Source organism: Vulpes vulpes, chromosome 1 (genome assembly GCF_048418805.1).
Source record: "Vulpes vulpes isolate BD-2025 chromosome 1, VulVul3, whole genome shotgun sequence".
In the NCBI taxonomy this organism is placed as follows: Eukaryota; Metazoa; Chordata; class Mammalia; order Carnivora; family Canidae; genus Vulpes; species Vulpes vulpes.
Window position 1 is genome coordinate 34,001,525 of NC_132780.1, and position 26,480 is coordinate 34,028,004.

General features: G+C 38.6%; 1 protein-coding gene across 3 annotated transcripts in view; it reads left to right on the forward strand.

Annotated features, from left to right (window-relative positions):
* Window positions 1-391: 391 nt before the first annotated feature.
* Window positions 392-26,480, forward strand: part of CFAP95 (cilia and flagella associated protein 95) — a 185,264-nt gene continuing 159,175 nt past the window's right edge. For all 3 annotated transcript variants that reach the window (XM_072762383.1, XM_026001482.2, XM_072762390.1), the window contains exons 1-2: window positions 392-639; window positions 20,886-20,994. In XM_072762383.1, coding sequence (XP_072618484.1) covers window positions 473-639; window positions 20,886-20,994 — 276 coding nt within the window. In that variant the 5' untranslated portion in view covers window positions 392-472. The remainder of the gene's footprint in view (window positions 640-20,885; window positions 20,995-26,480) is intronic.

Here is a 26,480-nt window from a genome sequence, read left to right on the forward strand (position 1 = left end):
AAATCTACATTTGGGGTTGGAAGGATCTTCTCTTGCTCCCTTTTGGTTAAATGTATATGCTTGTATGTAGAAGGTGTGGTGGCAACAGGTGATGGAAGGTAAAAAGAACTTCTGCAAGGACAGCGGGGGCAGACCTGCTGTGGGCTGGTCCCCTTAGCCCTTAACTGACCCGCCGGCCCCTGGGAGGATGAGGCTGGTGGGCGGGCGAAGAAGTCCAGATCCCTGGAGGCCGAGGACGTCCCTCCCAACCTCTCTGTAGGCGGGTCGGTCTCCTCGTTGCATTCTGGGAAGTGTAGTTTCTAATTTGTCTTGGCAACCCGGGCAGTTAGGTTTGAGGGATCCGCCCCCCTGCGGGCCCCGCCCCCTCCATTGACCCCGCCCCAGGTTGCTCAGGAGATGAGAGACGCCGAATCCTGGTGAGTGTTGGCGTGGGGAGCAGAATAGGTTCACAAAGAAATCCTCCGAGGTCTGAATGTGGCCGGCCTCGATGGAGGGTTTTGACAGCTCCTGCCCAGACTGGTGCAGCAGTAGGCAACACTGGTTTGAACTCGGACCCACGGACTTGCTGGAGCGCAAGGGCTCCCTCAGCCTCCGCTCCCATCACAAGAAGTACTCGAAACCCGTGTTGGTGTATTCTTGGTGAGCGAGCTCTTTGCAGTTCCTGGCTGCTGGGGGGAAGGAATGGGGGAGGAGAGGAAAGGAGAGTAATAGGGAGTAAGGTGGAGAGGATGGAATAAACAGAGAAGACAGTGAAAGGAGAGGAAGAGAAGAGTGGAGAAAGGAAAAAGGAAGAGGTGAGAAAAAAAGATGAGCCAAGTGAGAGAACTGGGAGAGGAGACAAGGGAGAGAAAAAAAAGGGAAAGATCTTCAAAGGAGAGATAAAGAGGGTGGGAGTGAGGAAGAGCTAGAAAAGCCTCCAAGAGCAGCGCCCCAGATGCACTGCGACCTGCTACAGCCAACTACCTGTCCACCAGCGGTCATAGAGCACCCACGTGGAGGATGGAGTTGAGAGCGTTGGGAGAGGCCTGGAAACCACATTTCTGAGATAACTCATAAAAGGAAGGGTCCATTAGGGAACAGCAGGAGGGAGATGAGTTGATTTGTCTAAATCCTCCTTGATCCCATTCATTTATGTAGTATATGTGAACCCTACAGTTTCTGTCTTGCAAACTTTCTACAGCCTACCCACTTTCCTACAAGCCCCCTCCCCCTACTTTTACTTCTCATCTCTGAAACTGACTCTGTGCCTATTTTGAACTCAAAATGAGAGGCTAGATAGATTGGGAAGTAGAAAATCCTCTTTTATCCTCATACAGGGGTTACCGCATAGACCTCAAGCAAAACACTTAGCTTTTCCATGACTTTGTTACTCTATAAAGATGTAGGTCATAATATAAATTGCTATTAGAAATTACTGTTGAAGACAAAAACCTTTTTCAAGTGGGCAATGTTTCTGCTCTCTTCTGCCCTACCATGACTTTTGGACATCGTTGACGTCAATAACAAGATCACAGAAGAACATGCATGAGAAGGAGATAAGGAATTTGGTGGGGGAGAAGTGTGGTCTAACACAGAAAGTTATTCTGGTCATTGATGAAAATGTAGATAGTTCTTATGGTGTTGGTTTTAGAAAGAACGTTTGGGAATAGGAGGAAATAAATTCGATTCAACAAACATTCATGTGTCATGCACTTTGCTATGTGTTGGAGACACAGAGACAGATAAAGTGGACTCAATGAATTAATTTATCCAAAGCATTTAACAGCATGTCTGGACATAGTACACAGTCAATAATGTATGGTGGCTAATATTAATTTTTTAGGATAATATAATGGTTAAACATTTGGACTCTAGGTTTGAATATCAATTCTGCAGCATGTGATATGGCAAGTCACATAACTGCTCTAGGCTTCTGTTTCTGCAACTGTAAAATGGAGATGATAGGATTATCGTAAGATTAAACACGGCATTGTATGTGAAGCCTGGCACATAGTAAGCACAATAAAGGTTATGTAGATGTATTAGGACATGGTCATGGACCTCAAGGAATTTCATAGATCTGTAAAGGAGAATGCCAGTAAATTCAGTGTAATTTGATTTGTGCAAAACAGAGATGAGTATAAGAAGCAAAGGTAGCATCAAGAGGAGGTTTGTGTATGTGTATGGTTTCCTGAGCAGGGTTTAGGAGGAAGAATAGGAGCTCCATAGATGAACAAAAGAGAACATTTCCCTCATAGGGAAGTGCAATGGCATAGTAAGAAGCAAACTCATAGGGAAATAGAAATAGTTCTCTAGAGTCTGTGATTATAGTTGATCCTCATTATTTGCAGATTCTGTATTTGTGAATTTGCCTACTTGCTAAAATGTATTTATAACCCCAAATCAATACTCAGGCAATTTAATGGTCATTTATGGATATTTGCAGAGAGGCAAAGTTTTTTAGTCACTCCTCACCCTCACACCTCCCGCAACACTCCTAGTTGAGATCAGATGAAGTGACAACTCTGCCTTCTTATTTCAGCTCTCATACTGTAACAAGTGTTTCCCCCCCATGATCTATTTAGCATTTTTATTCTTTTTGTTGGTGATTTCATTGTTAATATAGCCCTTATACTGCTGGAGTGCTATCTAGTGTTCTGCACAAGAAGGCTGTGATGTGCCTTGTGGAGAAAATATGTGTCACACAAGCTTCATTCAGTAGTTACGAGTTACAGTGCTGTTGGCTGTGACTTCAATGTGAATGAATCAGCAGAAGATATTAAATAACATATTTAAACAGAAACATACATAAAACCGGGCTATATATTGATTGGTTGATGAAAATGTGAACAGAAGCTACAGGAACCTACTCTTTTATTTCTCCTAGGAGCAATGGTTCAGTATTTGCTAGTTATTTGTGACAATTTTATAGGACATAACAACTTAAACAATGAGAAATACTTGTATTTCTTTGAGCGGGCTGTACCGTTGGCATCCTTGCTTCCCTTCCATATCCAACCAGTCACCAAGATCTGTCTTAAAAAAAAAAACTACATAAAGTTCAATTATATACATTTCCAAATGAATAATCTGGTCAACTATTTTGTTTTTATGTATTCTGGTCATAATTGTTTGTTTTCTATTGACTTATTATATATTAAAACTCTTACTAAATTTTAATCTTTTATGAGCGATTTTTATTTAACTGATGAATACTTACTATCTATGATATACCATTCGAGTGGCCTCTCAGCTGAGTATTTTGATCAATTAAGTGACTGTACCTCTAGGTTTGCGAAGTAGAATATGTAACTGGGAAAAATTCTGATTTAACCTCTGCTTATAGAGTTTAAACATTTGTATGATTTCTGTGTTTCTCTTTATGTTGCAGGTAATACAAGTCTGTCTGACTTCACATAATAAAACAGTTGTATATACAAGAGACCTGATAAAGTGATATGCCCAGAATGGTTGTTAAAAGTATCTCTGGCTCATTACTAGACATTGCCTAGCCACCATATCTTCCTTGCAGCTGGAGTGATAGACACAGCCATATCATCTGCATCACACTGATGCTTTTGAGTGAGAGAGGCCTTTTCTAGAAATTATTTTTCTCTGTTCATTCCTATAGCATTTACGGAGCTATGTTATTAGATGGTTTCATGAGAAATTTTGAGTTTGGGGGAATCTCTTGGGATATCTTCCCATTCATTGGAATAACGGAATACTAAGAACCGGAACAACTAGATTTGCCCTTAATAAATTTTCTGATGTGAGGCTACTTCTTATATTTTTAATGTATGTATTTTAACTCATCTCTTCATTGCCCAAATCAACATCAGGTAATAAATGATGATAACTTGAAGCCCAAAAATTCATTCAAGTCTCCATGGAGACAGTTCATGCTCTGGTCTCCATGGTGACACCTAGAGTTTTAAGAGCGCAGGTTAATTTTATGTATATTTCAATTACTTTTCTCCACTATCTAAGCCCTAATTAAAGAGCCTGGGCATTTTACTCTTCCTTTCCTCACCCCCTTCCCTTTAATAAGAAAACAGGAGAAAGGAAGAAAGGAAGAAAAATAAAATGCAGTGTTAATCGTGGGGCAGGGAAGTTCAGTTTTACAGATTTCTACAGGAAAACATTTGGGTTGGAGAAAGAAATTAAAGAGCTTTCTGTGATGCTCTTCAGACTTACACTCTATTGTATTTAGACTCCACAGTCACAGGAGAACCCGCTTCCAAGGCCACAAAATAACATTAGTGTACTTACAAAGAAAATAGAGATGCGTTTTCCAATTTGCTGTATCATTCTTCCTGAATTTAATCAGAAACTTTCTCAGGGACTAACCTGGCAGTATTTGGAGTCCTTCACATGACTCCAGGCCCTGTGCTAGAGTGACACAGACCTTCTCTAGCCATCATCCTTCTCCTCATATCTCCAATACACACTCACAAAACAGGACAAAAAGGTAAACCGGAAAACCTTTAGTAACCACATAGTGCAGCCTGCCTCTTTTTTGAAATCCATAAATGCTTCCCTGCCACTAAGCCACCATCTGCCTACTTTCAACAGCTCAGGCCCTCAACCGAATGCTTATTAACTCCTATTTTATGTACATTTTAAATAAGTTTGGTTATGTGGTTTCCATGCACACAACATAAACTTTGGAGAGAAGAGAGAAGAGCCCTTAAAGAGGCTTTTTTTGGTTAATAATGAGAAATAAGAAGAGCAAGCCTCAGGGCAAGGGGTAAGAACACAGTGGGTACTCAATTAATGTTCATCAGAGAAATGAACAAATGAGCAGATAGAACAAACACACACAGAAACCCAAAAGGGATAGACCCTCTGTTTAATACTTTAAAAAGGCCCAGAGTAAAAGTCTACAAGATAGCATAAATTCATAGTAAAACCAGAGTCGATTCTCACAGCCATGACCCTGATGTAACAGGACGACATGGAAGCATGTTTGCTCACCTCTGTATAAGTGAACTTAGAGGGCGTATAATGTACTCTTCAGATCTGAATGGTGAAGAATTTAAAATTGGGAGCTAAACTTGTCCTCTTTCTACTTGCAGTACATAACTTACCAAGGACTGACAGATACTAAGAAGATTTTGAGTTTATATAGGGACAAATGAATTTATACTTTAAAGAGGTATTTTTATTTCTTAACTCATGCTTAAAAAAACAGTTCTAAATTATAATATCATGTGACCATTTGAGGTGATGTAATAGTAGACCAATGACATGCAAATATATTCACCATCAAGTAGTTAGCAGAATTAGAAATTTGCACACAACTCAGATGCATATATAAAATTTATTTTCTAAAATTGATCCCCATGGATTTTCAGTTGTTAGTTACCAGGAAAAAATTCAAACTTGCCAATGAAAGGGTATCTGTCTCTTCAAGTTTTAACAGCTTGTTTTAATTTAAAATAGTCTCTTTCAGAATGGCGCCCACTATTTCTGAGTCGTTTGTCCTCTACACTCTCCTTTCCCCAGCAGCATCTGTGTTGTGTGTGTGTGTGAGGAACTGAGATTTATGTTATTTTGGTGGTGGGGAGTGAAGCCCCCAGGTTATGTGTGGGTTCTTGTTCTTGCTCACCTAATCCTTTGTCCAATGTCTTGGACCTGCTTCTGGCGAATTCATGACTAATCCACTTTGTTGAGGATGAACTGCTTATAGACTTAGTTCCACTTTGGCTCTTGCTAGCCCTATGGATCCCCACGTCATGCTTATCCTCCCCATGTTCCTGACTTAGGCTCGTCACCCTGTAGCCACTGTGGTAGGGGCCCCTCATTCCTCAACACACCAGCCCTGTAGCTGGCACTCTCACAGGTTCCATCAAATAGCCTATGCAGAGTGTGTCACACTGTGGTTTGCCCAAGAGAGTTTACTCCCATTGGCCTGGGAATTATCTAGAGCCATTTCTTTCACTTTCTAAAGTGATTTGCTCATAAAGATAAATTGTAAGGTCACCCTATCTGAGCTATGTTTGGAAGCTTTTGGGTCTTGTGAATAGGAAGAAATTTAGACCTTTTATTTCTCCACAATGACTTTCAAGAAAAAGATCTCACTTAGTACTTGGAAATTCCATTTTATTAGTCAGAAGTTAATCAGCCATGCTTTATTTCCCTTCATATTCCTGTCAAAACAATCCTAAATCCTTCCAAGACAGATGTGGATGCCTCTGATTTATTAGAGCAAAGGTTATTTTACAGAGTTAAGCAAAGAAAACTGAAAAGATGAATATTTGCCAATTCAATCTCACTCTAAGTAAAAAAAAGAACCAGGATTTAATGAATTCCTTTATTAAAGGTATATATTCATATGCACTGAAAAGTGATTGAAAGGACATTCACCATATAACACAAAATATTTATTACTCCATACGTACATTTGTGCATTATTTATCTTTTCTTTTTTCCTCTTTGCCATTTCTACATTCTCTATAATGAACATGTATTATCCTCATAATAGGAATAAAGTAAAGTTACTTTTAAAAATTTGATGTCATTTGCTACAGCTCTTCCCCTGAAGCAAACATTCTCTAAATGATCGGAATGTAGACACAGTGCTTCATCTCTTTTAGAGTCTGAGTCACTCTTCATGGTTTATTATGAGTCTTTTTAAAATATCTTTTTAATTGCTAGTTTTATATTGGGTAAAAAGGATGATGTTATTCACATTCATTCGGATTAACCACCCTTTCATTCTTGTCTCTGTTCTATAATGGTAGCTTCTATGCCACAGTTATTTTTAATCTAGCCCTACATTCTTGTTCCTCAACATACGCACATACCCACAAATGATTTTGAATGTAGTAGTTTTGGGGAAAGCACCTTATTTTCTATTTTTAAGATGAAATCCAGGACACACTGCATCCTTTTGCGCTGACTGAATTTTTCTTTCAGTGCTATTCTCCTTTATGAAATTCCCATCAAATTCTCTTCCTGAAAACTAGTGGTTATAGAATTCTTGTGCCTTGACCTCTATGTGAAGTTTTGCTTAACTTAACTGATGGCCAAAATAAAACATCTTGCAAGTTTTGCTTGCAAGATGAACCCTTGTAAGGTAGAGTATTATGGGACAGATGTTTCCACATGTGCATGCACTTGGGTTAGGAAAGATCATTGCAGTATACAAGTACCTCTGCCTGAGCCTACCCTCTACTTACTCTTGGGACCATGTCCACCTGGGCCATAGAAGCCACCAAAGATCACATCATAGGTAAGGGTGTGGGGCATGGGGGAGAAGATAAGAAGATTGTGGGGCCTACTGACATTTTGATAAGATGAGGTTCAGTCTGTGGACACTGTGATACCTAGGCTCAGGGATCAAGCTTTTGTTGTTGTTGTTGTTGTTGTTGTTGCTGCTGTTGTTACATAAGCTCCCTGCCCAGTGTGGAGGTCAGCATGGGGCTTGAACTCACCACCCTGAGATCAAGACCTGAGCTGAGATCAAGAATTGGTCACTTAGCCAACTGGGCCATCCAGATGCCATGGGTTCAAGTTTTTTAAAGCACTACACCTAATATTATTAGATAAACTACTCTGAATTGGCCAGGGAAGCCACCTATTGGTACTATTGTCTGTGTGTACTGGTCAGACTCTTTTTTTGATTCCAAGTCACAGATACTTACCTTGCACTAGCCTGAGGAAGGAAGAGAATGAATCAGCTCATTATATTCATAGAATGGTTGATTATGAGATGAGAAGGAAGATAAGGGTGCAGCTACACCTTAGGAATAACTGGAATAAAAAATGCTAATGCAACCAGGTCTTGTTTAATTTCTCCTCTCTCCTCCTCTTTGTGTGTTTGCTTCAACTTGTCATTGAAAACTATGGAAAACATGGTTGCTGCAGTTCTGGTATTTGTATCATATCTTTATCCTACAAAAAAAAGAAAAAGGTTGGTTTTAAGATATTTTCAGTTCTGCATTCAAAATTTCAGGTTAGATGTGCATTCTTGGGCCAGGTATCTATTTGGGGTCATCCAAAGAGTCAAGGTTAGGTGGAAATATGTCAACTCTCCAGCAACCATGGGATAAGATAGTTATACCCAGGAGAAAGTAGTGCTGAACTCAAAATCCTATAGGTATCTACTATATTCCATTCTATCCTAAAGATATGTATCTGCTATATCCTATAGATTGCTACTTCATGGAGAATGAATTCCATGTTCCAAACACCCAATTTTATAGCAAAAGTTTAGAATATACACATTAATATATTAAGGATTTCCTGCATTGGCTGTTATTTTGACTTTAAACTTTCACCACTCCACCCAACTAGCACTTAACACAATGCACTTTAAAAAATTGATCTATGGTATAATGGACAGAAAATATAAATCTCTGTTGACATTAAATATATTTTTACAATGCTTTGAAAAAGTTCTGAGTAGATTTGAATATTGTATTACTGTTTTTGCTAGACACTAATCTTTTACTACTGTTTATCTTATTTCATTTTAAATACAATTACATTTTAATTGTTATTAGTCATACTGTATTTTCTTTATTTTAACTTAACTAAGTTTTGATGTATTAACCATTAATTGGCAGAAGAAATATATGTTTCTTTAGTAAGATGCTAGATCCCCAATCAGATTGTTGTAGGTTCAATCAAATGGAAGAATTAACATATTATTTATTTATTGCAAAGAACAAAGAATTTAGCTTTCTTTTATTGAAAATGGTAGGAAGAAGGGATCTGCCTTTGGCACAAGTCATGATCCCGGAGTCCTAGAATAGAGCCCTGTATCCAGCTCCCTGCTTAGTGGGGAGCTTGCTTCTCCCTCTCCCACTGCCCCTCCCCACTGCTGGTGCTCTTTCACTCTCTCTCTCAGCCAAATGAATAAATAAAATCTTTAAAAAAACACATTAAATTAAAAAAAAGAAAGTGGTAGGAAGAATATTTTGAAATTAAAATGTATGAATGACTCGTCAGATTTTTTTAAACACTTGGAAAAATACTGAGATACTCAAGCAGGAGCCAGAAGCATTAAATCAGCTTTTTAAAAAAATGACCTAAAAATATCTTTATTTCTAAATAGCTCTTTTTTTGAATAGCATTTGTTTATAAATATATATTTGTTATTAAACCACTGCTATGTTGCAGGCACTCTACTAAGTCTGGGATTTGACAGTGAGGTCAAGATTACTTATCAGATCAGAGTGGTGAAGTTCTGACCAGGCAAATACCATGCACTGTGTTACATGGCAGGATTAGGGTAAACAGGATGTCCTGGGAACATCCAAGAGGAGTACTTAGGCCTACTAAAAGGGGCACATTAGTTAGTTGTCAAGTGAAAGCATTACTAGCCCTTCCACAGGAGTGTTTGGTAATAGGTGCGGCCATTTTTGATTGCATAATTACCAGTCCCTAGTGATGTCAAGTATGTGATTACAAGAATTGTGACTTTTAGTTCTAGGGAGGATCACATTATCTTAATAGCATTTTACCATCTGTCCAGATAATACTTAAGTTATGTATCCATAAACCTATAGCCAGATGGATGGAGACAACAGAGCTAATATGTATCTAAAGCCAACACATTCAGGTTGACTAATTTACATATGGTCATTCATAGGAAGGGTATAAAAAGGAAAACTAATAGATCATCACAGAAAAGGAATTCTCTATTTATTGTTGTATAATATTTCTGAGCTTTCAGAGCTTAGTGGCACCTGTTATCATTGTAGAGGTGCATACCAACAAAGCAACCAAAATTTCATTGAAGGCAGTTTCCTATTGGTTAACATATTGTGGCCTATCTAGACCTCAAAAGAAGTATATATATATATTATGTGATTTATTAGAGAAATCTAGTCTGGATAGATTGTATGTTTTTTTAATTGTTATATATGTTAAACAATCCTTTTTTTTTTAAGATTTACTGATTTATATGAGAGAGAGAGCAAGGGGAGGGACAGAGGGAGAGAGAGAAAGAGAATCTCAAGCAACTCCTCACTAAGCATGGAGACTGATGTGACGCTCGATTTTGTGACCCTGAGATCATGAGCTGAAATCAAGAGTCAGTTGCTTAACTGACTAAGCCACTCAGGCTCCCCTATCTGTTAAATAACCTTATAATAAATATAAATACTTTGGAAAAGCTGCTTGTGGTTTTTTACACTTACATTGAAATGAGTGCAGTGAATGTAACGAGATTCACTCTAGATCTTATGACCCTATCCATGCCCTTCTACCTCTGACATCTGAGTAATTCAAGGCATGTCGAACATCCTGCTAGACATCAAGGTGCAAATAAGAAATCTCCTTCCACACCAAAATCATCTGGGCATGATACTGTTTGACGGATAACCTCTTTTATTCTTTGACACCTTTCTCTGTTTCTTCTTTGGACATTGTTTATTTAGACTTTCTGTCTCTACCGAGGACAATTTTGGGTAAATTGCTTTTCATAGAAAGTTATGTGTGTTACCTAGCTTTCCAAATATATTTGCATAGAGTTATGGAAAGTAGCCTTTAATGCTTTGAAATTTTTTTTTTTCTATTTTGGTTATTCCTGTTCTTAACCTTATTAAGATATAACTCACTCTACATATCATCATTTAAAGGTATATAATTAAATGGCTTTCGGTATATTGACCAAGTTGTATGCCTATCAACACAGTTGATTTTAGAACATTTTAATTAACAACAGAAGAAATCCTTTTCCTTTTAGTTGTTAATCCTAAATCCCCTCAACCCTCAAGCTCTAAGAACCACTGACCCAGTTTCTGTCTCCGTGAATTTGCCTATTCTGGACATTTCATATGAATGGAATATAATAATATTATGTTCCTATGTGTCTGGCTTCTTTCACTTGGCATAATGTTTTCAAGTTTCACCCATACTGTAGCAAGTATCAGTACTTTATTTCTTGTTATTGCCTAATGATATTCCACAGTGTGGATATTATATCTCTTGACTCTGTTTATATCTCTCCTGCTCCTTTTCTTGATTTTTTTAGATGTATCTATTTTGCTTTCTTATTCAGTTATTCTGTTTTCTATCTTATTTAACTCTGCATTTAGCTGCTCTTCTATCTTGAATTGCTGTATTGTTCTGGATTCTTTTGGCTTGCTTGTTCTTTTAGATGTTATACTTATTTTCATTGTTTCATTTTTATTGCTATAAGTACTTAAAGCTTAGAATTTTTTTCTGGGTACTACTATAGCTATATTCTATGGACTCCTGTAAGTGATATTTCAATTTATTGGTATTTTTTAGAAATTCAACAATTTAAGTTTGTATTTATTTTTGATCTTTGAAGTATTTAAGTATGTTCAGATTGAAGAAGGATATCTTTAAAAACGTGTTAATAAGTTTTCAGTTTTATTGAATTGTCATATCTTTCAAACATATTAAAAATATTTTTCTTAATTTTTATAAAAGTTCCATGTGCCCTTCAAATTGTATTTAGGCAGGTCACCAAATACTGGCTTCACACTTCATGTGCAGTATGTTTACCTATTTATCCAGGGATGATGACCCAATTCTAACCACTCACTGGTCAAAATTTCAAGGTCTCCACATGTTAAGCTATTGTCTCTCTCTACTAAGTCTAGTGGTGCTCTACTTGATTCAAAAAACCATAAAGGAAAAGAAAAAAATTTTCTGCTCTGAATACACAATGATGGGATGGGGACAGGATAACTGTAATAAGCACTCTTGCTCAGAAAAAGGAAGGATGGAAGTGACAGGGCTGTCATTTGTCCACATTCATTCTGAAGTCCTGTCAGGTACACATTGTTAGTGAGCCCTCCACTGGTGTCAGGAATGTTCTTGGTTGGACCCCAATTCTGTTTTCTGGAAGTAGCTTCCCTTTCCCATTGTTCTCTGTGGTCCTTGGCTGTGCCTTGTGTGTGATCTTTTCTATTCTTCTCCTTGGCCACATATGCAATGGATGTTGTCGACTATGCTCTCCTATGAACTGTTTGGCTCTCTCAGTTCATTTCCTGTTTCCAAAAGTTTGGGGGCCAAAGAATATATTTATTTGGAAGATTTATTTATTTATTTTAGATGGAGAGACAGCACGAAGGGGGAGGAGCAGAAGGAGAGAGCAGAATGTCAAGCAGACCCCCCACTTAGTGCAGAGCTTGACACAGGGCTCGGTGCCACAACCCATGAGATCATGACCTAAGCCAAGCCAAGAGTTGCATGCTTAACTGACAGAGCCACCCGGCATTTCCCAAAGAATGTTTTAAATATTGAACAGTTAAAGGATGGAATTTATTTATTTATTTATTTATTTATTTATTTATTTATTCATTTAAAAGATTTTATTTATCATGAGAGAGACAGAGAGAGAGGCAGAGACACAGGCAGAGGGAAAAGCAGGTTCCTGATGTGGAATTGGTCCGCATGAGGAACATGATGCGGGACTTGATCCTAGGACCCCAGGGTCATGACCTGAGCCAAAGGCAGATGCTCAACCACAGAGCCACCCAGGTGTCCCAGTTAAAGGATTTTAAATGCAGACTCCTGGCTTATTTGGAAGAACAGTTTTTAAGAACTTTGTAAGTTTGTTTGAATCCAGTTAGTTCCAACTGATAAATAACTTCACTTTCAATTCATCATAGACAAAATTCTGCTAGATTTCTTTATTTTTTTCTCCTTTAATAAATACCTTGAATATCACTTTGAGACTGCTATAGTTACAGAAATCAGAAACCCTGGGAATTTCTGTTTGACTATCTCCTTAGGCAGACATTTGCTTGAATGCTACTTAATGCATTGGGAGCATCTAACAATGGGATGAACTTTGCTGCAAGGCTCAGCTTTTTTTTTTTTTTTTTGATTGTATTTATTTATTTATGAGAGACACACAGAGAGGGGCAGAGACATGGGCAGAGGGGCGGGGACCCCGATGCGGACCCGATCCTGGGATCCTGGGATCCTAGGATCCCAGGATCATGACCTGAGCCAAAGGCAGATGCTTAACCACTGAACCACCCAGGTGCCCTTAGGCTCAGCTTTGATAGAACTTTTTCTGAAAAAGATTTTCTTGAGTTTTCTCTCTTACTGTTTGAGATCTAAAAGTTGCTGGCTCTTCTAAGATTTCAGGCCCCAAATTTTGGGACTCTCTCATTTCCCTTGCACATGATGTGATCTGGGGATTAGAACTTCTGACTTTGCCAAAATTTTAGTTTGCTTTTAATTTTTCCATTTTCTTTGTTGCATTTTGAAGGATTTCTAGGAAGGCATGGGGAAAATGCTCATTTGTATAACTATGTTCATAATGGAAGAATACTTAAACTTTAGATTCTATTTGTGAAAAAAGGCTTGTTCATTTGTTTCAAATGTGAATGAAATGAATTACTTTGAAACCAGAAAACCTTGTAATATCTAGTCAATATGCATTGCTCATGAGTTCACAGAAGTGTACATTAAAATGGGCCTTTAGCTCATGTAATAAAGTGTTTTGATGTTATTCTAGAATGGTTAATTGAAATTATGTAAACCAATTATTAAATATTATGACTCTAGGAAAGGAGCTCATACATGTAATCAGGTGTTTGCTTTTTGTTTTGCAGAGGGGCAAACTGGTCTTCATGCCATTCATGTGAGATATATGGTCAAGGTTTTCTTTGGACTACTGTAATTACTAATGTAGAATACACTTAAAAAACTCTGTCTTTCGTCTTACTCTTCCACGTCCCAGAGTGTCTTTGGCCAGTTGATATAAGTTGATTCTGGAGGGGAGGATCAAAGAAACCCTGAGAAACATTGTAAGATTTTAAGATCATTGAGGTCCAGTTGTAGAAACATGGAGTAACGGAACATCCTGATCCTGGTTTGACCAGCACAGTCCTGGTTTTCACCACTCCCAGGGTACTTAGTACCTCATTTCCCTCTGAAAGTGTTCCAGGTAGAGTAATCAATTATAGTGTCACTCTGTCTAATACATGTTCCTTCAGCTGTTTTCAAAATCATGTGTTTGGGGCAGCCTGGGTGGCTCAGCAGTTTAGCGCCTGCCTTCGGCCCAGGGTGTGATCCTGGAGACCCAGGATCAAGTCCCACGTCAGGCTCCCGGCATGGAGCCTGCTTCTCCCTCTGCCTGTGTTTCTGCCTCTTTCTCTCTCTTTCTCATGAATAAGTAAATAAAATCTTTAAAAAAAACAGAAAACAAAAACCAAAAAACAAAACCAAAAACAAAATCATGTGTTTGGCAGTTACTCAGACTGAAAATATATATTTAACATTTAAACTGTTTAGACACAGGCTCCCACTATAATAATATTTTTTGTTTCCTCCCAATATTCTCTGTAGGGCCTCCTATTTCTGAAGATTTTCTATGATGAAAATCCATAATAATGATGGGTCTTATTTACATGCCCCTCAATATATGTCCAGTGAAGAAAATGACTTCACTTATCTTTTGTCAAATGATTTTCTTTTGAGGCTTCAAATTCTATGGTTTTGGGTTATAGATGCACAAATCATATATGGCATGAGACATTGAAAATGAAAGTCCCTCTTCATAAGTTTGAAATGTCACCATTTCTCCCAAGGACATAGGATTTTCTTTATGACTCTGCAAATATGTCTAAAAGTCTTCATTTGTCAGTTTGATGAATGTGCCACTAAATAACATTAGCTTGGCATGTAAATCATTTTCCCATGAAATCTTTAAAGAGCATTGTCAAGTGTTTCTTTGCAGTTTTTGATTCTATTCGTTTTATGCTTCTGAGGTGTCAGGAAATATAGCTGACTCTCTGGGGTAATTTTCTTTTAAAGTTCTAGATAGCAGATGTTTATAAAACCTAATAGAAAAGTTATCTTTCTCTTCTCATGTGGGTTAGATTTATATCAGAAAATACAATAACTGACAGAGTAGTGAACTACTTTGATAATTCTAAAATTTAAAATTAATATATTCTTCCATCTGGAGTCTTAACTAAACATTTTCAACATCTTTGAAATCTGCAAAGAAAATGTGTCTCTTGTCAAGTAACTAGAAGCTAGAAGGGCTGGGATTTTCATTGTTCTCATGTCAGATATTGCTCTGATTCACACCCCCATTGCAATCAGTGTAATGCATATGTATGTTGAGAGCTTTCCCATTCAGCAAGTAGATTTATAATTCCTCTGGAGACAAGTTTTTGTTGCAAAGGACTAGCATCTCTATATGCATAATCACTCCTTCTTCATATGTGCTTTTGCAGAGTGAGCCTAGGATGCTCTTTATTTTTATGGACACAGTTGAAAGCCTCTGCTTTCAACATTTACATTAAGGTGACAGTAACACAATGTAAGAACATTCAATCAATCAATCATTTAAGATTCAATGAGCATTTATGTGTTAGACTAAGCTAGGCATTGGGATCACAAAGATGAATAAAGAATAGTTCCTGTATCTAATATACTCCTAGTGTAAGGAGAAGGCAAATTCATTAATACATAATTATAAAGAAAAAATGTGAAAAGTGGAGCAGCGAATAGGTTTTATTGCAAACCCCTACTTCATTTCTCTCACATAGATGTGGGACCACAGAAAGTGAGGGTAAACTTTAGTGTAACTTGAGTGTCACTTGGTCCACTAGAGAACACCTTGGTCCCCTTTCCTGCAAGGAGAATCCTATGGCCTATCCCACCCTGTCCTCCACGGGGAGTTGGACCACTGTGGCTTGGGGCAACCAAGGGAAGCAGGTCCTTGCCTGAGGCTGCTCTGGACTCGAGTTTGTTTAGTTCTGCAACTCACTTGAGGATTCATATGTGTTTTCTCAAGGCGGGGGGGGGGCTTGCAGATCCAATTTGTTGTGAAATCATCCAACTCTTATGATAGGAAACCCAAGCTCCCAAAGGACTCCAGAAACAGATTCAGAAAGTTCTTTCGACAAGGCATTACTTGGAACTACATTAGGCCTAAAAAGATAGGAAGAGCAGTATCTTGAGGGTTCAGGTGGTTGTAGAGTTGGTGGCAGGAAGTTATATACCAGCTGTGTATATCAAGCATTTGTCTAGAATGGGCCCTGCTCATGCTATCTTTGACCTACTAGATTCTATTGACTTCAGTCCCCTCTGAAGCAGTCTAACTGGCATTTTTGACAATAGTGTCATAGTTCCTAACTCCTTTTTATACAGTTGGCAACTCTGATCCTGTCCAGTCAGTCTTTCCCCATTCCCAATTCTATTCATATTCATAGTATCTCTCCCACAACAGGGTAGAGAATGCAAGTTTCCTCTGTTGTAATTGAGGATTTCTTACATAAAGATTTCTTACATAAAGAAATAGTCACAGCACTCAGCTCTGGCCTTGATAGATGAAGATACTAAGCAGAAGCAAGGTTGTTTGTCAAGGAAGATTCTGGTATTGATGGCAGAGAGCCCTGTGGACCCTTCTCCCAGCAAGAAGGTCAGCCAGTACCTGCATGCTTGGCATGGAAGACACAGTTCTTTGTTCAGTCAGCAGCACGGAATACCTGTATTCAAGCAGATTTGACCTTGAACTGACTGCTGACCAGCTACTGTCAAATTTATGTCTGGACAAATTAGTATCTGCAGAAGCCAGTCAGTAGACTAGACCAGTGCTGGTCAACAATGACCATATTACTAATCCAAGGTGATAAGACTAACTGTAAAGACAGTGTAACAAGTTTTTGGTACCACTAAATTTACTTGGTTTAAAGGACTCTGAGGTTGTTTTTACTTATCTTTGGTGTTAGAGGTCTTCCTATTAAAGGCAGTAGATGATTATTTTATTTTTAGTGTTTCTGTCAAAACAAAGTTGTCGATTTTATGTTGGTTCCACAAATCTTGGGGGAATGTTTTGCTACTTCGTGAAAGAGGTTTGAGAACCACTGATCTAAGAGTCTGGTATACACCTGCTCCCTGGAGCTTTCTTAACCTTGATGGTTTTGATATTTTGAGCCAGATCTGTCTTTGTTATTGGGGGGAGGATTATTCTGTACGTGGTGGGATGTTTAGCAGCATCACTGGCCTCTATCCACTGGATACCAGTAACAACCCACCCCACCCTGATACAACAACTAAAAATATCTTGAGACATTGGCCGATGTCTCAAGATGGGTTGGGGTGGGCTGGGTTGGGGGCTGTGCTCAAAAAGTTTGAAAGTTACTGCTCCAGAGACATTGTAAATTTTATTTATTTTATTTTAATATTTTCTCATAATGGATTTCTATTGCAATAGATGACAGATTATTGCCAGTTGTATGGTGACCATTAATAAATTCAGGTAGCAAGGAGAACAAGGCTATATAAAGTATATGTATATATATATATGTATAAAATATAAAAAAAATATATTTTTTACTTCATTATATAATACCTTGATATATGTCTCATAAAGATGCTGTAGTGTTTAATTGACATTAAAAAATATTGAAGAGGGATGTCTGGGTGGCTCAGCGGTTGAGCCTCTGCCTTCAGCCCAGAGCGTGATCCTGGAGACATGGGATTGAGTCCCACATCAGGCTCCCTGTATGGAGCCTGCTTCTCCCTCTGCCTGTGTCTCTGCCTCTCTCTCTCTGTGTGTCTCTTATGGATAAACAAATAAAATCTTAAAAAAATATTGAAGAACACCCAACTAAGTATACAGTAGATAGACACAATATTATTGCACTTAATATTTTGCATTTACATGTCACTTTTCACTTGAGACTCTCAATCCATTGATTCATTTGTTTCTTCACTGTATGATTCTCAGTTCATCTCAGGGAAACTGAGGCACAAGCCAATGTTCACCTGACATAATAGAATCTTAAGTCTCTCATTTTCTTTATAATACCCTAATCACTTTTACTATATTTTTATACATATTAAACATGAGTTTAGTATGTAATAAATATTTATTTTTACATTTTACATTATATTTTATATATCTTATAATTTTTAAACATGTATACTTCTCTTTGCTAGGCTGGCAACCTCTTAGAAGTAGGGGGCAACCTCATAGAAGTTGGGGCAGGTACCTCTCAGAACCTGCAGACCGTGGGCACATTTATGGGCAACTGGCAGGCATTAGGAGATGCCAGTTGTATTAGTTCAGTTCTCCACAGAAGGTCTTTCATTATAGATTCATGTTTTCAGTGCTGGACTTTTAGTACTGATATTGCTATAAGTAAAGGAACGTATCTGCATCTTTTGTAATAATCTAGTTATAATACAACTTAAAATAGTACATTCTGACTTTCATGGACACTAATTATCTTTGCTTTCATGGGATCCTTCCTCCATTAAAAGAAAAGTAAAAAAAAAAAAAAGATAGTTTACAGTTACTTTGACATAAAGATGGATACAATCTAAGATGAATTATATTCTTTATTTGCTGATTAAAAAATAGTTAAAACACTCTGTGTACCCTGGCGGTGTGCCCATGGTGAATAGTAAAAAAGTGAGCACTAGGATCACACATTGAAATGTTAACTGTGCTTTTCCTCATCATTCTTATGCTCCCAGGGAGATAGTCTGGTTTTATTGGCTCAGAAAAGAAAGACCCAGCAGTCAACAAAAACATAAAATTCTTGACTTTAAGGTTCAAAAGCTTGGGTCTTAGGATGATACCATAGATTTGGAAGAATAGATGAAGGGCAGGTTTACCTTGTCCCATGGTAGATGAAGAGTTCATGGAAGGCACCAGAGAAGTTGAGAATGTGTGGGTTTGTCTGGGACCCCAAATTGGAATGAAGGCTTTAGAAATTCTCAAGCAAATGGGACCTATCACTGCCTAGCCCTCCATTCCCAGGGTAATGGTTTTGAACAGTGGGGTTTCTCTGTGTCCCCCAAGCCCAATGTGGTAGGGACATGAAACCTTGATGGGCCAAACAGCTCAAGGATGACATCTGTTTTCAGGAAGCCTGAGTGGAGAGGGACAAATGAAAGTTCTTGGTGGCCTAGATAATGGCACGCTTGTGGCAGAGTGCCAGTCTAGGCAAGAGTCTGTGTGGCAGGATCAGAAGGGTGTAGCAGAGATTTGCATGGATCCATAAGGAGGATGAGGAGGTTTCCATCAATGTCCATAGGGAGAGATCATGACAACAAAGATGGATTCTTGACATTGTGGCACCATACAGTCCCTTGAGAGTTGGAAGAGATCAGAACTGACCCAAGATTAAAGTTTTTCCATCTTGGCAATATGAGCACTTGGGAAAAAAATTAAGTACAGTTTTGGAAAAAATAAAGTTGTAATTTTGTACACCAGAGTTTTTAAAAGCTGGATTAGTGTTCACTATACATTGTGATACTTTACACTATTTGGAAGACTTTCTGCTTTTTTTTTTCATTTTGCAAAAGTCTTATTGGTATTTTTTTTTGTCCTCATTTTACACATGTGGAAATGGAAGTGCAGAAAGGTTAAGTGACTTGCTCAAAGTTACACAGCTAGGACATGAGCAATGACTTAAACCCACGGCCTCATTTGCTCTATCACTCCTGGTTCTTGATGTTGGTCAGTATTCCCTTAAGGACTTAAGTGAGAGCTTCCTTTGAGGCTCTCAAAGAATGCTGTTATGATACCAAAATGCTTTTAGTGTTTTGCAATTTAATGCTCAGATGTGGGGAGGGTAGAGGGTTCATATGCCTGAGCTCTGCAGCTCCACCCTGGACTCCTTTGCTGCTGTGTTCTATGCAGTGTTTTGCTCTCATCTCAGAGGTGGAGAGGCAAGGATGTAGCTTGAATGCAGAGCAGGAGCCCGGCCCCAGTACAGTAAGGTGAGGTGGAGGGTCAGGCCCTAAAGGGCCTCCTGACTTAGAGTAGAGTGACCCATCCAAGGTGACTGGATGCTGTTCTGCTTCCATGACCTTGTGTCCACATTGTAGAATTTTCTATTTTGTTTGTATCTCTCACTAGCGTGTGAGCTGAGGGAAGGGACTGCATCAGGCTTGGTCTCCATTGCATTCCCTGCCTGCCATGTAGTAGGTACTTGAAATATTTGCTGAATGAATGGACAGTTGGATAGGTGGCTAGATGGATGGATGAATGAACTTGGGGGTACCCCAATATCCTTTACACAATCCAAGCCCTGTTTTCCTTTATAGCAAGGCCCCTTCTGAGGGATGTTTGAGTTCAGCTTCCTTTATCTCACCCAAGAAAGCTTTGTTAAAAATAGCTACTTCTGCTGCAGGCCACTCCACTTCCTTTTTCCTTCCCTCTTCCCAAATCTCTCCTTTATTATTATTTCTATACACTCTTTTAGTCAAGACATTTGGAATATTTTTCCCTCTTCTATTTACTTGTTTTTCCAGCTTATGTTTAACTTTCAGCTTCCTTTAAACCTTCTTAAAAAAAAAGATTTATTTATTTATTCATGAGAGACAGAGAGAGAGGCAGAGACATAGGCAGAGGGAGAAGCAGACTCCCTGTGAGGAACCCAGTGCAGGACTCGATCCCAGGACCCCAGGATCATGACCTGAGCCAAAGGCATACACTCAACCACTAAGCCATCCAGGTGTCCCTAAATCTTCTTTAGAAGCAGGAAGCACATGTCATAAATCCATATGAGCAGATACTTTGCTCTTTCTCATTTTGAAAAAAAAATTTTAATTAAAATTCATGGTAGAAAAAATTACTAAAGGCAAGTTGTCTTTCTAATTTATTACCATGTCTTATTTTAGAATTTACTTTTGGTAACTAATCTACATTATTAAATAAAGTTCACTTCATTGGAGTCACTGAGTAATTGCTGTGTTGGATAAGTATTGTTCTTGTGATAGTTTTATCACATGTGCTAAATTGTTTTTAGGAATTAGCCTCAGTGTTACATGAAAAGAGATGAAAAATACTTTATATATCCCACATCTAGTGAATTTATAATTAAAACAATGTCACAAATATAGTAGATTTTCATTGGATAATTTAAAAAAATTTTAAAATGCAATACATGATAAATAAGCTTCATCCCTTAACAGATCCTAATTTATTTTTTAAGGCACCATAACAGAGAAGCTGATCCAAAAGATTATGATATAGAGGGTCCTGAGGAAATAAAAAAGCTGTGTAATTCAACATACTGTCGACTTGGAACTGACGAACCCCCTGTAAGTAGTTGCTACTGATTTCTTTAGATCTGGAATCTTCCTTCTGGTGAAATGTGGAAAAATAAAGGGAGGAGCGTCATTTTGGTGCCAACCCTCATATGCTGTGTTGGGTACTTAAGGCAGGTTACTTAGTCACTGCGTGCTTCAGTGACTTTACCTGTAAAATGTGCACGTCATAAAGTTATTGGAGAAATTAAATGAAATAAAGCAAATAAAATGGTTAACTCAGTGCTTGGCACATGGCAAGTGCTCAGTAAGTTATTTGTGCTGTTTTGATGGTATTGCTGCAGCCACAGCATTTTGTTCAATGTTTCCTTTAACCTTCAATAACCCTGTAAAGTAGGTGGTATTATCTCTGTTTTACAGAGGAGGCAAAACTCCTAGAGGTTACTCAAAGTCACATAGGGAGTGGAAGAGTGAGAGTTTGAGTCTAGTTCTTTGATTTGAAGACCTTTGTTTTTGTCGTAAAGTAGTAGTTGTTCGTTATTAAAGAGATTAAGAGGTATGTCCTGGAACTTAGAGGACATAGAGTCCAGTGTATGACACATGTGAAACAGCAAGGCCCATCTGCTGCAGGATTCCATGCCTAAAGCAGCACCCAGCTGGGAAGGTGAGAAGCTTAAATCTAATGCAGTTAGCAGTTTTTATTATTTCACTGGACTGGAAAATTTCATAACTAAAATGAGATCCTTCTCAAGATTGAGGGGCCTAGAAAAGTTATGGGACTTGCCTAAAATTCCCATTAAGCAAAAGGAAAGAACTAGCCATCCATGTGGAATGGAAGAGGCAGCTTGATTAAAAATGAAGTTGCTTCATGATTACATCCTACTAATGTAATAGGATCAATTCAATAAGATGGTTGCATGAACACTGCCTCATTTCATCCTCTGGACAATTCTTCAAGCTAGCACTGTAAGTGACCACACTGTATAAATGGGGAAACCCAGGCCTGGTGATGCTTGATCTCTTGTTCAAAGTCAAACAGCAAGAAAGTGTAAGAAAAATTAAAATCTATTTTCCCCCTCTGGTTCCAGAGTCTAACATCTTAAATACTTCTCAAATTGTCTCTTGGAGTGCAAATTATTTCACTCCCAGCCCAGAGGCCTTTTTACCCCCCAGCATGCATCCTCTTTGCAGAAAATGAACCTCATTATTTTTTTTGCTCTGGCTTGGGCATGCATATGTGTTGGGGCATGGGTATCTTTTATCTATCACCTCTGTTCTATTTCCTGGATTATGTCAGCACACATGCTAGCTAGCTCCATTCCCATCTGTGTCCTCTCCTACATGTCTTTTGAGCATTTTTTGACATTTTGCAATATTGCTGCTGAGTGGTTATTTTTTGTTTGTTTGTTTGTTTTTGTCCACTAGCATTTCCATTTCACTGTCTGTAGTTCTCCAGAAGCCCTTAAATGCTGCTACTGTGGCTACCGTGAGCATTGTTTATTTGTAACAGGATTTTAAACAGGCCTTTCTTTGTCTGCATTCTGGCTGAGACTCCAAAAGGCCACAAACAAATCCATAGTCCCATGTTCCAAAGTGAAATATTAGGCCACTTAGGCAAAACCCTCAAAGATGGTGTCCTTAGGCCAGTACTCACCTGAAAGGATTGAAATCCAAGAAACCAAAAGAAGAGTTTGAGAGTAGAAACAGGGTTTCGAAAAGGTATACTGTGAGTCTCACCTGCCTGGTGAAGTTATAGATATAAAGCTCTGGTGATCTGTCCAAAGTAGCAGAGCAGAAAGAGGAGAACTAGCTACATTGGTGGGACAAGGATAATTGAATACTCAGGCCCAGATGTGGCTTTTGGGGATTGGATGTGGGCTATGTAGAAGAGAAAGATGACAGCCATTTTAGAACCTGCCCAAGAGCCCCTCATATAGGGATGGGAAGGACATTGACTGGATTCCCAGGGGCTGAGGTAGGATGGTTAAGTATAGACAGTGGCATCCTGTGTCATGGAACATAACCAATGAAGGTTTTCAGAAGGGATCTCAAGGTCTACAGAATACCCTAAGATAGTGAACTTTGAATATCCATCAGTTCCAGAGAGGATCAGACATCAGACATGCCCAGAGGAAACCAAAACAAGATTATACTTCCACCTTTCTTGTAGTTACCTCTCTCCTTTCTCATATCCCCACACTCACATCTTAAACCCTCAAGAAGCCAGAGGAGTTGGAAAAAAGTTTAAAGGGGACAATTGAGACAAAGCCAACTGTGCCTCCTGCTTCCCTACTGAGGTACGCCAGGCCAATGCTGACCCAAACTACAAGAAAGAGTCTCATTTCAAATACAGTTTTGACTAGTATATGGTACTGGGTATTTTACTTACTTCAATAAGACTCCTCTTAGGACAGAAGTAACCAGAAAGTGTTTTATATTACCTGAGAATGGCCACAGAAATCCTGGTAGTTGTCCTAGGTTTTATCAAGGAGCATAAGAAAGAATTTGCCTCTCCAAATGTCTATGGCTGGGCAATGATGGAGGAAGAATAGGTTTTCTGATTGTACCTCCTTACAAGCCTCACTTGTTCAGTGAGCTACTTCCATTTGTATATAAAAGAGCAGTCCATTCCCTCCATCCCTACCTGTCCACTTCCCTTAATTTAGTTTTCTTCATGCTGTTTAAATCACTGGATAGATTTAAGACTTCCTAGTTGTGAATTGTCTGCATCCCTTGGCTAGAATGCAAGCTCCATGAGAGGAGGGACTTTGTTTTGTTCTCTGCTGTATTTCCACTTCCTAGAATGGTGCCTGGCACAGAGCAGGTCCTCAATAAATACTTGTGGAAGGAAAGAAGAATGAAGGAAAGAAAGAAGGAAAAAGACAAAGAAGAAAAGGCAAGAAGGAAGGAAGGGAAGAAAAGATGAAAGGAGAAGGGAAGGAAGAATGACTATATTCCACAAATATATATTGAGGCCCCGTTATTTTGTTAAGTGCTGGGGTAAGAAACATAATTCAGAACAAGGTCACTGAACATTAGGAACTCACAGGCTTGTGGAAAAAGTGCAAGTGTACAACCACAGTGACAGTGTATGATGGATGATATGATAGAAAGAAGAAGATCAAGATGCTGAGAGGGGCACCTGAACTGGAATGGGTTGAGGGAAGGATCAGGGATGGCTTCCTAGTGGAGGTGGCCACAGCAGCCACAGCAAAGCTCTCCAGCTGAGTCTAAAGGAACCATCCTCCATGGAATCTGAAAACATACCAGTCAGGTTTCAGTAGTGGCATAATTGAATTCCTACCCCTGTGGTCCTTAAGGCTTTAGGAGACCACATGGGGCTGTGTGCATGCAGTTTCACAAACGAGCAGTCATTCAAACTACTGACTTTCTCTGATTGTTTTACTAGTCTAAGCAATTACAGGAAATAGTATGTTAAACTATAGTATTTTGTCTTGGTATTTTGTTTAAACTTTATTCAGACACTGCTTAACTACACCAGAGTGAGTCCCATGCAAACTAAAATGTTCAGGAGCACTTCTATGTTCCTTCATTTGTAAAGTCCCTCACTGAAGGGTCCTCATAACACTACCAAAGGCTCTGTCCCAATTGGCATTTAAGGCTGCTATTGAGGAAGGAAACTTCCTCAAAACTGAGAAGAATTATGTACAGGGTACATTTGATACTATGTCATAGAAGATGAGAACTTGTCAGACATAAAGCAACAAGGAAAACCATGAGTGGTTTTACCAAACAGATTTTTCTTATACAGTCAATGGATCAGTGCCAAGGCATTTTTGGAACTAACAGCAGAATGTGGAGGAGCAAATTAGGCTAAGATTAGTATTAATAGCATTACAGTCATTTTGGACTTTAAAATGGTAAATAAATGAACAGTACAAAAGTACGCTTACATTTTTTTAATGAGTTGATAAAGAATAGCCAAGTAGGTTTCAAATATGAGCTTTTTAGTGGATGAAAATATGACATTTAAAAATTAATGACCCTAAAAGGGATATAAAGGGATATAATTATACCAGATCTGAGAAATTCAATTATCATTTACTTAATTGGTTCAGGTTTTTTTTCTTTGATTGACACATAGTAGAATAGTGTTTTGGCCATAAGACTGTAGTTACAGATGCTTCTTGCGTTCAGATCTAAGTACCTGAAAGAGACATATGGATCACATTTTTGTAAATGGAATAATTCTAAATGCCACTGGAGGAGAACCACTTAAACCAGAAAAAGGAAGATGTTTGGGGCTTGTGCGTAGTGGAGTCAGGGCCTCCTCTTGCTTATGGTTTCCATAATCTCTGAGCTTGGAGTTGATGATGCCACTGATCCCAACATCCTTTCAAGGATCTACTTGAATCATCTTTTCCAACATGAGCACAAGTGCATCTGCCTTTATGTTTTGGGAATTCTGTATAAATTTAGGCCAATTGAGTGTACTTTGTGTCTCTTGATGCAGCCATGGGCTTATTGATTCAAGCGTGTATCTGCTCTGTCATTTCTAGGGATCTGGGACAGGAATGAAAGTAGGCATCTGCCATTTTGATCCGATCACTTTCCTTCACAATTCTTTTTCTATAGAATAGTCATGCCTCATTTAACTCTTAGAGAAACTAGATTTTAATTTTTCAGTATATCAGTTTGCTGAAGCATGTTCACTGTTATGTTGAACAAATGGCACTCAAAAGACGGAATCACACAGACGCACACACACCTGTATTCTTTGTCTCCACTATCTATTCACCCTACTTTGTAGAGTGAGTTCTTTTTTGTACCTCTGGATAAAATGTTGTGCAGATTTTATAATTTTTTTTTATGATAGTCACACACACACACACACACACACAGAGGCAGAGACACAGGCAGAGCGAGAAGCAGGCTCCATGCACCGGGAGCCCGACGTGGGACTCGATCCCGGGTCTCCAGGATCGCACCCTGGGCCAAAGGCAGGCGCTAAACCGCTGCGCCACCCAGGGATCCCAGATTTTATAATTTTTATGGTCACTCTCTGATCATAACAAGTTTATTGGTCCCATTTCAATAATTAAAGTATCTCATCAAAATGATGAATTTCACTTAAGGTGAAAGATTTTCTCTTTCTCAGCTAGTCTGCTCCAGGCTAGGGAAGTCTGTAGAGGGAAGTGTGTCTGTGTGGGGAGGGTTGGCTGGTTTTCTAGTTCTTCACTTGCTCTGTTCTTTCCTTCCTTCAGATAATAAGACAACTAAAAGGCCATCTTGTGATTATTCTACTAGTATTCATTAGTTAACTGAGACTGTTTTGGTTAAAAGAGAGTTTTGATATCTGAGATGATTATAAGAAAAGATAAAAAAAACAGAATGAAATCATTTTTCTGATCATACCCTATGAGTTCCAGTTGTTCAAAATAATGATAGAGAGGGAACTGAACTGATTCTCTGAGGTCCTTTAAATAATCTCTATATGGAACTACTACTGAGTTCTCCTAGACATGAAAACAGAACCAGAATTTCCAAGAGCAAAACTGCTGCTGAGAAATAACAATCAT